Source organism: Anguilla rostrata, chromosome 1, assembly GCF_018555375.3.
Source record: "Anguilla rostrata isolate EN2019 chromosome 1, ASM1855537v3, whole genome shotgun sequence".
In the NCBI taxonomy this organism is placed as follows: domain Eukaryota; kingdom Metazoa; phylum Chordata; class Actinopteri; order Anguilliformes; family Anguillidae; genus Anguilla; species Anguilla rostrata.
The window spans coordinates 290,001-303,362 of NC_057933.1; the positions used below are offsets into that span (position 1 = coordinate 290,001).

Consider the following 13,362-nt stretch of genomic DNA (forward strand, 5'->3'; position numbering starts at 1 on the left):
ATCCCCGTGGGTAAACATTAACAAGCCGCGTCATGTTTATCACGGAATTCTGTAACAGTCATATACCCGGAAGCCTCCAGAAACTGAGCGCCGTGGCGAAACCGGGGGCGGTCGACAGGGCAGCAAACTCCCGGCCAAAGGCCATTCTCTACCAGTCTGAATAAAGCAAAAGATAGAAAAAGGACATAATGTCCCGCTCAGAACTAAAGAAAATGAGAAGCATTCTAATTCTAAATTAAATAATTAATGACTCAAAACTGCATCTATCCAAATAAATCAGAACATTGATTTATCATGGACCACATTCTCAGTCTGAATGTATGTGTATGCCACTATGGGGGATTTGAGATGGGGCACAGGAGTGGAACAGGAGCACAGCTGCCCCCGGCACAGCAGCTGAATCCCCGTGACACAGCTGGATATTTACTGAAGCCATGCAGGTTAAGTACCTCGCTCTAGGGCACAACAGCAGTGCCCCATCTGGGAACTGAACCAGCAATCTCTAAATTACAAATGCAGTTTACCACTGAAGGGACTGCGCAGCTCAGCTGGGGGACTGCAGAGTGACTGCGCAGCTCGGCTGGGGGCCTGCAGAGTGACTGCGCAGCTCGGCTGGGGGTCTGCAGAGTGACTGCGCAGCTCGGCTGGGGGTCTGCAGAGTGACTGCGCAGCTCGGCTGGGGGTCTGTAGAGTTACTGCGCAGCTCGGCTGGGGGTCTGCAGAGTGACTGCGCAGCTCAGCTGGGGGTCTGCAGAGTGACTGCGCCGCTCGGCTGGGAGTCTGCAGAGTGACTGCGCAGCTCGGCTGGGGGTCTGCAGAGTGACTGCGCAGCTCGGCTGGGGGTCTGCAGAGTGACTGCGCAGCTCGGCTGGGGGTCTGCAGAGTGACTGCGCAGCTCGGCTGGGGGTCTGCAGAGTGACTGCGCAGCTCGGCTGGGGGTCTGCAGAGTGACTGCGCAGCTCGGCTGGGGGTCTGCAGAGTGACTGCGCAGCTCGGCTGGGGGTCTGCAGAGTGACTGCGCAGCTCAGCTGGGGGTCTACACACTCCCACGTTGCGCCACGCCCACAACCCCACACTGAGCCACGCCCACAACCCCCACACTGAGCCACACTCACAACCCCCACACTGAGCCACGCCCACAACCCCCACACTGAGCCACACCCACAACCCCACACTGAGCCACGCCCACAACCCCCACACTGAGCCACACCCACAACCCCACACTGAACCATGCCCACAACCTCACACTGAGCCACACTCACAACCCCACACTGAGCCACGCCCACAACCCCCACACTGAGCCACAGCCCACAACCCCACACTGAGCCACACCCACAACCCCACACTGAGCCACACTCACAACCCCACACTGAGCCACACCCACAACCCCACACTGAGCCACGCCCACAATACCCACACTGAGCCACGCCCACAACCCCACACTGAGCCACGCCCACAACCCCACACTGAGCCACAGCCACAACCCCACACTGATCCACACCCACAACCCCCACACTAAGCCACGCCCACAATACCCACACTGAGCCACGCCGACAACCCCACACTGAGCCACACTCACAACCCCACACTGAGCCACAGCCCAGAACCCGCACACTGCACTGTGGCACACACACGGCGATACCCTCACATCTCCGACTGAAGGGGACGGGGGGAAAATGCCGAGTTTGCATTCTGCACCATGTCCTGAAAGTAAATGTGTGACGCAATCCAGGAAGTCCCTCAGAAAATCCTCTGAATGGAGCAGTGATCTCAGGAAGGGACAAATCTGATTTGACATCTGACTTTCATGCACACGCCTTTTACTCTGTTATAGATATAGTTACAAAATGCACACAAACGCCAGACCAAATGCACACACACACCAGAACAAATGCACACATACACCAGACCAAATGCACACATACACCAGACCAAATGCACACAAACACAAGACCAAATGCACACAAACACCAGACCAAATTCACACAGACGCCAGACCAAATGCACACAAACGCCAGACCAAATGCACACAAACGCCAGACCAAATGCATAAACTCAAGTCCACAAAGAGTCGTTTTACCGACGGAGGCTCTTCTGTTGTCCCTGTAATAGCACAAAGACCCCACTGTGAGGACGTTCATCCAGCAGCTTACGGAACTCACTCATTAAAAGGTTTTGAAATTATGATTTTAATGGTCGGTTGATAATCCAGTGTGTTCCTAGAAGTCATAGTTGTCAGAGGCGGTTTGTGTTAACCTCAAGCATCTTTAGAACTTCGTGGTTGTTTTGTAAAACACGACTGATGCTCGTTTCCTGAGCGAAGTTGGAACACAAAAGTGCATCCCCCCACCCGCCCCCCGTCACAGTCAGCAACTGGGACACGGACAATGGGATCGGCTTAACCCGAACAAAAGCGACACTAATTTATTAAATTCCAGACTACGAACACGTATTCCTGCAAAAATCATAGATGTGAACGAAAGCTATGTACAGACACGTCCCCAAACAGTCCATCTCGCGGTACCCTAACAATTATGAAATGGATGAAACATGGAAACATGGACTTGTATACTCACCGTGATGAAAAGATGCCACTAAATGAAAGCGTTGACGTGACAGTCCTCTAATGCACTAATAAAAAAGTAGCAGAAGCTTAAAAAGCGGCATTTCCAATTTGACAAATAGCATAGCTCACGGCAGTTTTTTCCATTAGGACACCTTGAAGTACAGCATCGCACGAAACCACAACTTAAATCACCGAAATGAAACAATGAAGCGCTAGCGCATCCACACACCTGTCTTAACCTGATAAATATAACTAAAATACTATCTTCAAGTTGAAAGCAGCTACAGAAATAACGCGCACGGAGAAAGCTGCCGCATCCTCCGGCGGTGTCCGCCGCGCGCTGTTTCGCGGTGTCCATTATGTTTGTTTTGACGTCTTCGCTGGTGAGCGCCTCGCACACAAACGCTCTTTTCAAGCGTGGAGAAACTGCTATACTATGCCGTTTTACGAAAATAACCGCATTTCAAAAATACGTCTCTGATACTACGGTGTGAATAGTTAAAATGCAACTTGTCAATCCGTGGGACACCGTTTTGATGTCTGCCTAAGAGGTAATTTCAGGTTTATGTTGCCACGCAATAGACGCTCAAATCTTCTTCCCCCACCATTGCTAACGAGCTAGCACTGAAGTAGCCAGTCTCATCTCCCAGTTTGGTCTGACCCTTCAACAACATCGCCTTTGATTATGTATTGGACCTTGTTGTGGATGGTCCAGATTCAAAGTATTTAAATGGTCCCTGTACGAAAATGGCGCCGAATGTTCAAAAAAAAAATCTAACGCAAATTCCCTTCCCTGATTTCGAAGCGTCTCCGATGCACAGGACATTAAATCAAAGAACACGGTCTTAAGTGCGCTTACCTTTTCTCTTTCTACCATCAATGGGAAAAGAAATCCTCAGCGCAGAGCGCGATTCAGAGGCAATATGCCGCACGAATTTACTAAATACAGTGTTACAGACACATGTGTATGTCTCCTTTTTTAAACTGGCGTTTCAAGATCCTAGTAAAAAGGCGGGGCTACCTATGCAATGAGGGAACTTTGTTTAAAGAACAGACAAATAGGAGAAGCGCAGTCGACGGTATTGTCCAATCACAGCAAAGAGGACTGTCATTCCCTCGGAAGCGCCAAGGCTACAGCTGCGAAACAAAGTGCCACAATCCGCGTGCAATGTCAACACTCGAGAACGCGGTTTGACATTGTCAAATGGTAAATGGACTGTATTTATATAGCGCTTTCATACAAAGCGCTTTACAATTGATGCCTCTCATTCACCCACACACCAACGGTGAAAGGCTGCCATGCAAGGTATCAATCAGCTCGTTGGGAGCAATCAGGGGCTAGGAGTCTTGCACACTTCGACATGCCCCAGAGCGGGGGGATCAAACCAGCAACCCTCTGACTGCCAGACAACTGCTCTTACCTCCTGAGCTATGTCGCCCCTAGTAGTTGATGTCACTACTTTTTAGTGCTGCTGGGAAATATGCTGCTGGGAAATAAACGCATGTAAACGCATTATCTGCGCAGTAGGTTGAAAAGTTACAATTTAAGGGCCGAATCTGGCGTGGAAAAGCACAAGCATCAGTGCCACTGGCGGGGAAACTGCTCCAATGTTCAAAATAAAAATGAATAAAAAGACCAGTGGATGAAAGGTCAGGCTACACACACATACAGGCATGCACATACACACCCACACACACATAAAGGCATGCACATACACTCCCACACACACATACAGGCATGCACATACACACCCACACACACATACAGGCATGCACATACACACCCACACACACATACAGGCATGCACATACACACCCACACACACATACAGGCATGCACATACACACCCACACACACATACAGGCATGCACATACACACCCACATGCACATACACACCCACACACACATACAGGCATGCACATACACACCCACACACACACACAGGCATGCACATACACACCCACACACACACACAGCCATGCACATACACACCCACACACACATACACACATACAGGCATGCACATACACACCCACACACACATACAGGCATGCACATACACACCCACACACACATACAGGCATGCACATACACACCCACACACACAAATGCATTCCTCATGATAGTTTCTGGTTCTCTGCATGACTATCCACTCCACTCCACATGAAGCGCCAGTCTGCCCTGTCTTCAGTTAGGAATCATACATGATTCAAAGATAATAAACATAATTAATGGACACTTATTAATAACTGCCATGCGCTAGAGAAGGATATGTACAGATTGTACAGATGAGAGTTGTGCATCTCTTTGGGGAAATGTATGATGAAATATTAAATTAGCACTGTGCAGCACTTTGTACTTCTCTCTGTACTCTGTAAATTTCTGTAGTTAAGAATATTTTAATAAATTATAAAACCACAGCGTTAGGCTAACCATGAGTGAGCAGCAATGCTGCCACGCCCTGTCTGGGGCGGGCTTGATAAAATACAGCCCCCCCCCCACCACCACCACCCCCCCAGTGACTCTGGTCGCCTAGAAACCCCCATCTCCCCATGCAGGAGCAGGTGTGCAGTGAAATGAGGAAGTAACAAACATACACACCCCACACACAGGCACACACACACAAACACACACACACACCCCAAACACACACAGTGACACTGGGCAGGGCACAGCTGAGCACATGGCCTTATTTATGTCACAGATGACATCACACCCCCCCCCCTTCTCTTCTCTCTCTTTGTTTGGCTATGACCCCACCCCACCCCCCACCCCCCAGTTGCACAGTGCAGCTGGACCCCCAGATCTGGAGCAGCTCCCCTCCTATTGGCTCCTGTCAGCCTGAGCTCCCCTCCTATAGGCTGGACACAAGCAGCTAACTAAACAACACAAGCCAAAGCTAACTGAACCACACAAACACACTAAACAACACTAACAGAAGCCCACTAAATGGAAGTGCCGGGTGTATTTCACAAAGCAGGATCACTATGTTAGCTGGATAACTGCATTAACTGAGAAAAACCCAGAAGCATCCAAAATCTGGAACCTGAACTGAAGTAAAAGGAGCTGTTCAGGGTTTTACTCTGTGCAGTTACCCAGCTAACCCAGTAATCCAATAAATACCCCCCCCCCCCCCATCTGAGGGTTTATCCTGCATTTCAAATTACTGCACAGTAACCGGAGGCATGCTCTTCTGCCCCCTACTGGCCTGCTGATGATACTGTTGCTGAGGAGCTGAGGCTGACCTTAGACACTGTTCCCTGTGAAGCATCAGCAAGTTTTCATCACTGAAACTCCAGCCAAGCGTGCTCAACAATCTCCCATCATTCACAGCTACTCATGTGAGAGAGGGAGAGAGAATTCAAAAGAGAGAGAGGGACCAGGGGAGAGATGAAGAGAGATAAGGGAATAGCAGAGAATAATGAAGAGATAGAGGGAGAGATAGAGGGGCTGAGAGAGTGAGGGAGAGAGAGTCTGCTTGCTCAGCATGTGTACCAGCCCCTCATTGCTCCTGCCCCTAAATACCCCTGCCCCTCAGTGATTCTGCCCCTAAATGCCCCCGCCCCTCAGTGCTCCTGCTCCTAAATGCCCCTGCCCCTCAGTGATTCTGCCCCTAAATGCCCCAGCTAGGCTGTCAGGCTTCAGTCTGAGGGGCTGTAAAGAGTAGAGCACCGATTCCAAAATCCTATATAACAAAAACCCAAAAATAAAGCCACAGGAAGCACTTACAAGACTGTGTGTGAGTGTGTGTGTGTGTGTGTGTGTGCGTGTGTGTGTCTGTGTGTGTGTGTGTGCGTGTGTGTGTGCATGTGCATGTGTGTGTGTGTGCATGTGTCTGTGTGCATGTGTGTGTGTCTGTGTCTGTGTGTGTGTGTGTGTGTGTCTGTGTGCGTGTGTGTGTGTGTGTGTGTCTGTGTGCGTGTGCGTGTGTGTGTGTGTGTGCATGTGTGTGTGTGCGTGTAAAGGACCGTGTACACACTGCGGTACAGGGCATGTCTATATAAAACAGCACACACACACACACACACACACAGACTGGGAGTTGCAGCCCATAAATATTAATGCACGCCAAATAACCACATAAACTATTCATGAGGGTGGGCTGCTATTCCCACCCCCCCGTCCCACCCCCTGCCACTGCGACTGGCACCCTCAGGTCACATGACCCACACCCGCACGACAGCTCAGCTTCTGTTCAGCGTCCGCCGTGTGCCTTAACACGCAGCTGTGTCTCTTAAAGCACTGAAGAGATCTTTTGGGCAGGCTGCCCCCCGTGAAAATTAAAATTATTTATTTTTTGAATTCTCAAGTGAAATCCCAGAATGAGGCCTGTACAGGCCCCTGAAAGGCCTCCTCTTCATCTCCCCCATGGCTCCTGTTTCCACAGCGATCTTCCATTAATCCCCGGGGAGCCCGCAGCCACCTGTCCACCCATTTCCCTTCCCAGGCCTCTGCTGCCCCCTGGGGGCAAGACGAAGAACCGCAGGCCCAGCTGACGTGGAGGAGGGCCTGAGTGCTGGAGGCAGAGATAAAAGCTGGAAACTAAACAGAGCTAAACTTACAGCCCTCTGTAGTCATGCCCTTGCCAAACAGGCTGTGAGCACTGAGCTGTGAGCTGTGTGCTGTAGCTCTGCTAGCTCTGTTAGCTCCGGGCTGTGAGCTCTGGGCTGTAGCTTTGTGAGTTCTGGGCTGTGAGCTTTGGGCTGTAGCACTGTGAGTTCTGTGCTGTGAGCTCTGTGAGCTCTGGGCTGTGAGCTCTGTGAGTTCTGTGCTGTGAGCTCTGTGAGCTCTGGGCTGTGAGCTCTGTGAGCTCTGTGCTGTAGCTCTGTGAGCTCTGGGCTGTGAGCTCTGTGAGCTCTGTGCTGTAGCTCTGTTAGCTCCGGGCTGTGAGTTCTGGGCTGTGAGCTATGTGAGCTCTGTGCTGTAGCTCTGTGAGTTCTGGGCTGTGAGCTCTGTGAGCTCTGTGCTGTAGCTCTGTGAGCTCTGGGCTGTGAGTTCTGGGCTGTAGCTCTGTGAGCTCTGGGCTGTGAGTTCTGGGCTGTGAGCTCTGTGAGTTCTGGGCTGTAGCTTTGTGAGCTCTGTGCTGTAGCTCTGGGCTGTGAGTTTTGCACGTTATTTCAGTGCACGTCCCGCCCTGCCGAGGGACATCTGCGCCTGTGAGATAAACGCTCTGCCCCCCCCCCCCTCCACCGCCAGCCCACAAAGTTACAGTGGGGTACAGTGATCATTTATACAGGCAGATGCTACAAAGCTCAGGATTTTACCGAAACGTATCAATGTAGATAAAAGTCTATAAAACACAGTGTTGATGGATCAATTGTTGAATCAATCAATTTTATTTTTACATTGTATTTTAAATATCATCAAATTAAGGTGTCCCAAGGCACCAAAAGGTAGAAACCAGCTTCTGAGCTCCTCATGTGACCACCTGACCATGTCACAGACCCTGAGCATGTCAGTAAGCATGTCACAGACACTGAGCATGTCAGTAAGCATGTCACAGACACTGAGCATGTCACTGAGCATGTCACAGACACTGAGCATGTCAGTAAGCATGTCACAGACACTGAGCATGTCACAGACACTGACCATGTCACAGACCCTGAGCATGTCAGTAAGCATGTCACAGACACTGAGCACGTCACAGACACTGACCATGTCACTGAGTATCTCACAGACACTGAGCATGTCACAGACACTGAGCATGTCACAGACACTGAGTATGTCACAGACACTGAGTATGTCACAGACACTGATCATGTCACAGACACTGAGCATGTCACAGACACTGACCATATCACTGAGTATGTCACAGACCCTAAGCATATCACTGACCATGTCACAGACACTGACCATGCCACAGACCCTGACCATGTCACAGACCCTGACCATGTCACAGACACTGACCATATCACTGACCATGTCACAGACACTCAGCATGTCACTGACCATGTCACAGACACTGAATATGTCACAGACCCTGAGCATGTCACAGACACTGACTATAATACTGACCATGTCACAGGGGGCGACATAGCTCAGGAGGTAAGACCGATTGTCTGGCAGTCGGAGGGTTGCCGGTTCAAACCCCGCCCTGGGCGTGTCGAAGTGTCCTTGAGCAAGACACCTAACCCCTAACTGCTCTGGCGAATGAGAGGCATCAATTGTAAAGCGCTTTGGATAAAAGCGCTATATAAATGCAGTCCATTTACCATTTACCATTACACTGAGCATGTTACGGACACTGACCATGTCACAGACACTGACCATAATACTGACCATGTCACAGACACTGAGCATATCACTGACCATGTCACAGACACTGAATATGTCACAGACCCTGAGCATGTCACAGACACTGACTATAATACTGACCATGTCACAGACACTGAGCATATCACTGACCATGTCACAGACACTGAATATGTCACAGACCCTGAGCATGTTACGGACACAGAGGCAGCCTTACATCTGCAGCACATCTGCACACGGAATAACCAAACAAGGAGGAAATCCTCCAGCAGCCCCTGTGCTGCAGCCCCGTCTCACAGATGATACATTTTTCATGACCTGTCTCTGAGATCTAAAAATAACCCCCCTCTCACATCTGCTGCTACTTGCAGAAATGTGGAGCTATAAATGAAGACTGTGAGTTCCTGCTCTGCAGATCTGATATTCCCAGAACCTCGACTGAACCGTGTCACTTCCTGCAGCATCCAGAGCCAAAGGTGGCAGAGACGCGTTTGCACACCGTCGGGTGTTCAGTAGGAGGGTGCACTACAGCGGGGCGAGGCTGGGGCGGGGCACTGGGATGAACAGACCCTACCAATCAGGGAGAGGGGTCATCTATCCCTAAAAGATCTGAAACATGCATGTGACCTCACAGAGATGGAGGGAAGGACAGAGCAAAGGGGAGAAAGACAGAGGGCTGGGAGGAAGACATAATGGAAGAAAGATGAAGAAGGGATAAAGAAGGAGAGAGGAAGGAAGCATAGAAAGAATTGGTGATCTCACCATACCTGTCACCAACCAGACTTCTGAGCAGTGACATTTAACCTGTGACCTATGACCTCAGTCAGAGCAAATGTCTCACACACTGCTCACACAAACATGTGGATAACTGACCACACTGAGGGGACTCAAGGATACTCACCACACATCACCATAGAGGGTGTATCCAAGGGTAGGCGTGTCCAGGGGTGGGTGTGTCCATGGAGAGCATGTCCATGAGCAGGGTAAGGGGGGCAAGAGGACAAAGAGAGGTCAGCAAAATGGAGGCAGAAAACGCATAGAATTGTCTGTGCTGGGTTAGACTGTGTTTGTGCTGGTTTAGATTGTGTCTGTGCTGGGTTATACTGTGTTTGTGTCCCTGCTGGTTTAGATTGTCTGCACTGGTATAGACTGGGATGTGCTGGGTTAGACTTCATTTGTGCTGGTTTAGACTGTGTCTGTGTAGGGTTAGACTGAATTTGTGCTGGGTCAGACAATGTCTGAGCTGGTTTAGACTGTGTCTGTGCTTGGTTAGACCGTGTCTGTGCTGGGTTAGACGATGTCTGAGCTGGTTTAGACTGTCTGTGCTTGGTTAGACTGTGTCTGTGCTGGGTTAGACTGTGTCTGTGCTGGGTCAGACTGTGTCTCAGCTTCAGGAGGACAGGCCTGAGGGGTGGAGAGAGCTGAATATCAGGCTTCAGGTCAGACTTTGTGGACATGACTCATGGGCGTACGCATACACACAGCCCTCCTGCGCTGACTGCTGGAAATGTTACACCATGAGCCGTTTCTCTGGAGCCTAAAAATAATGTGTGATTTTGCTAACTTGAAATGTGATATTGTTACGCTGAGAGTGTGATATTGTTATGCCGAGAGTGTGATATTGTTAGTGTGTCAGGGCTTAGTGTGTTTGTGTGTGTGTGTGAGGGAGTGTGCGCACTAGGCCTATCGCACAAACCAGCACATACAGCTGCACAGATCAGCATCTCTAGCTGCACAGACCAGCATCTACAGCTGCACAAACCAGCACATACAGCTGCACAGAGCAGCACCTACAGCTGCACAGATCAGCACATACAGCTGCACAGATCAGCATCTCTAGCTGCACAAACCAGCATCTACAGCTGCACAGAGCAGCACCTACAGCTGCACAAACCAGCACATACAGCTGCACAGATCAGCATCTCTAGCTGCACAGACCAGCATCTACAGCTGCACAAACCAGCACATACAGCTGTACAGACCAGCATCTACAGCTGCACAGACCAGCACATACAGCTGCACAGATCAGCACCTACAGCTGCACAGACCAGCATCTACAGCTGCACAGAATAGCATCTACAGCTGCACAGACCAGCATCTACAGCTGCACAGAGCAGCACCTACAGCTGCACAGAGCAGCACATACAGCTGCACAGACCAGCACCTACAGCTGCACAGACCAAAATCTACAGCTGAGTAGACCAGAATTTTCAGGACACTGTAGTGTGTGGCTTCAAAGTCAGCACCCCCCACTCAAACACTCACGTTCCTTCTGTAGAACAAGCATCATGTTTTTACTTCATTTCCCATCAGTCTTTCACATTGTCCATCCTGCAGTTTGCCTCAGACTAACACCTGTGTTTATCAGCCTTACAGACACCTGTCCAGGGGCATATCAGATTATTTACATTCTCTGGCTCCTGTAAATGGTGAGAAACAGCACTTCCAGGTAATTCCCACAAATATAATTTCCCAGATCAGATAACATACATGACCTGACTCATGTGAGTGTTGTAGGGCAGTTATTAACAGAACATATTTATTTGTGGACACTTACAGGATAAATAAATAAACTATGTCAGGTCTTTACCATATTACATTCAACGTGTAACGAAGCACTCGTATTTCCATGCATACCCAGTGCCGACAAGCAGTAAAAGATTGGAGCAGGTCAAACCAGTTTTGCTTTGAGATTGTTTAAATGTCTTGCTCTTATGGTGCTGTCGAAAGTGGCTTTGGCTGAAAGTGTAAGCTCAATGACCAAACTGTAAATCGTTAAAGTGAGTTTTTTGTCACGATGATGTTTACAGTCTGGAGCCAGCTGTGCAGATGCAGCTCTTATTTTTGCCTGCCTTGCCTTGTTTTGGAAAAGCTGTCGAGTCTAAAATGATGCTAATAAAGCGAAGTTAAGGAAATATGGAGACGCCGGGGAATTTTGTTTTTGATGAACCGAAATATACTCTTCAATAAAAACCGCAAAGTTTATGATAGCACAAAACGGGCCATGGCGCGGAAGGTATCCCTCCGCAAAGCCTGACGCGGAAGAGCAGGATCAACCCCCATCCCTCCGGACCTCGCCAAAACGAAGGGGGGTCTGGCCGAGCGCGAGGGAGCGCAATTCTGCAGTGCCTCTCGTGCAGGCGTGGAGCGCGGACAGACACGGTCTCCTGTCTCGCGGTGTGCGGTAGAGTCCATTTCACAGAGAGAAGCTAGTCCACACACACACTCACGCACACACATACACACACTGACGGCCAGCCAGGGAAGGTGCGGTCTGCGTCTTTTCCTATGCCCAGAAACTTACCGAACAGAGAAGCACTTTAAACCCGTGGACATGCGGCACGAATATAGAAACGAAGTCTTGGGCTTTTTTCCGATCACTCGTGCCGGCGACAACGATTCAAATGATCTAACAGCAATGCACAATATATCAATATTAAAAAAACCAAGTTCACAAAAATATAGCAATCTGCATGACACATTCAAAATAAGTATGTAGTCTGCGGAATATCGACATGTGATGACGGGGCTGACGGATGTCCCTCCAAACAGAGACCGTCCGTACGCCTCTTATCCTTATCCGCCAGGGTGACGGTACTGAAAGAGTCTGTATGTTCTGGCGGAGACTCCCGCCACCGTACAGCCGCGTAGTTACATGATAGCGTCAACGCGCACGAGAACCAGCCGGAGCCTTCTTTATCAGCCGGCTCCTTATTTAACTTCACGCGTTAATGCCAATGCCACAAGTTGGTCTAACCGACTGAGGCTCACTACCAGCTGAGTTATCAGCGACTCCAACCCCGAACGAGCCGTTAAAACGAAGAGGCATTTCAGAGCCCAAAAGGCGATTTACAGAAAGCGGTCAGACAGAAAGGTACACATTTATCGACCAGTATTTTCATGGCAGTAGATTTCTGCACCATAACCCGCTTTCTATCCATATCGTCCCTGACACAGACTCAGATGAAAAGACAGCTGTCAACCCGCGGGAAACTAGCCATGAAAACCCGTGAACGGCGTCAATACATACATAATGCGTTTACCTGCGCGTGTAGAGACCAGTTCCTCAGATTTATGCGTGTTATGTTTACTCCAATGGCCCCCGTTCCCGGTCTCGGGGCAGTTATGCGGATGTCACACGCGCTTGTTGTACTGCCTCCCAATCTGGAGTCGCGGAGAGCAGGAGAGGAGGGCGGACGGCCGGCGGAGCCCCGCCCCCAGATGCACATAATTGGAGCAGAGGGCTCGAGCTCAGGTACAAGATTGGGAGAGGCACTCATCAAGTTCAGCAGTGGTTAAGGTTGCCTGAGAACAGAAACTAATTCTGTCGCTACTGGTCGGTTGAATTTTAGTTGACCTCAGTCAGGTGTTTCTGCCGTCAGGTGTGTACGTCACTGTATTGGAATGTGCACTGCAGGAGTTATCCTGCTTTGTTAAACAGCTGTTTAACTTTATCTTGCATCACTGACTCACTGTATCACTGACCGATAGAGCCACGACACTAACAGACTATATTACTGACCAATAGAGTCATAACACAGA

General features: G+C 49.8%; 1 protein-coding gene across 9 annotated transcripts in view; it reads right to left on the minus strand.

The window, feature by feature from the left end:
* Positions 1–12,988, minus strand: part of epb41b (erythrocyte membrane protein band 4.1b) — a 60,498-nt gene extending 47,510 nt beyond the window's left edge. For 3 of the 9 annotated variants that reach the window (XM_064329299.1, XM_064328961.1, XM_064329212.1), the window contains exon 1: positions 9,722–11,035. In XM_064329299.1, coding sequence (XP_064185369.1) covers positions 9,722–10,277 — 556 coding nt within the window. In that variant the 5' untranslated portion in view covers positions 10,278–11,035. Of the gene's footprint in view, positions 1–3,425; positions 3,588–9,721; positions 11,045–12,863 lie in introns of those variants that run through there. The other 6 variants (XM_064330325.1, XM_064330238.1, XM_064329941.1 and 3 more) reach the window with 5 other exon arrangements.
* Positions 12,989–13,362: the final 374 nt, after the last annotated feature.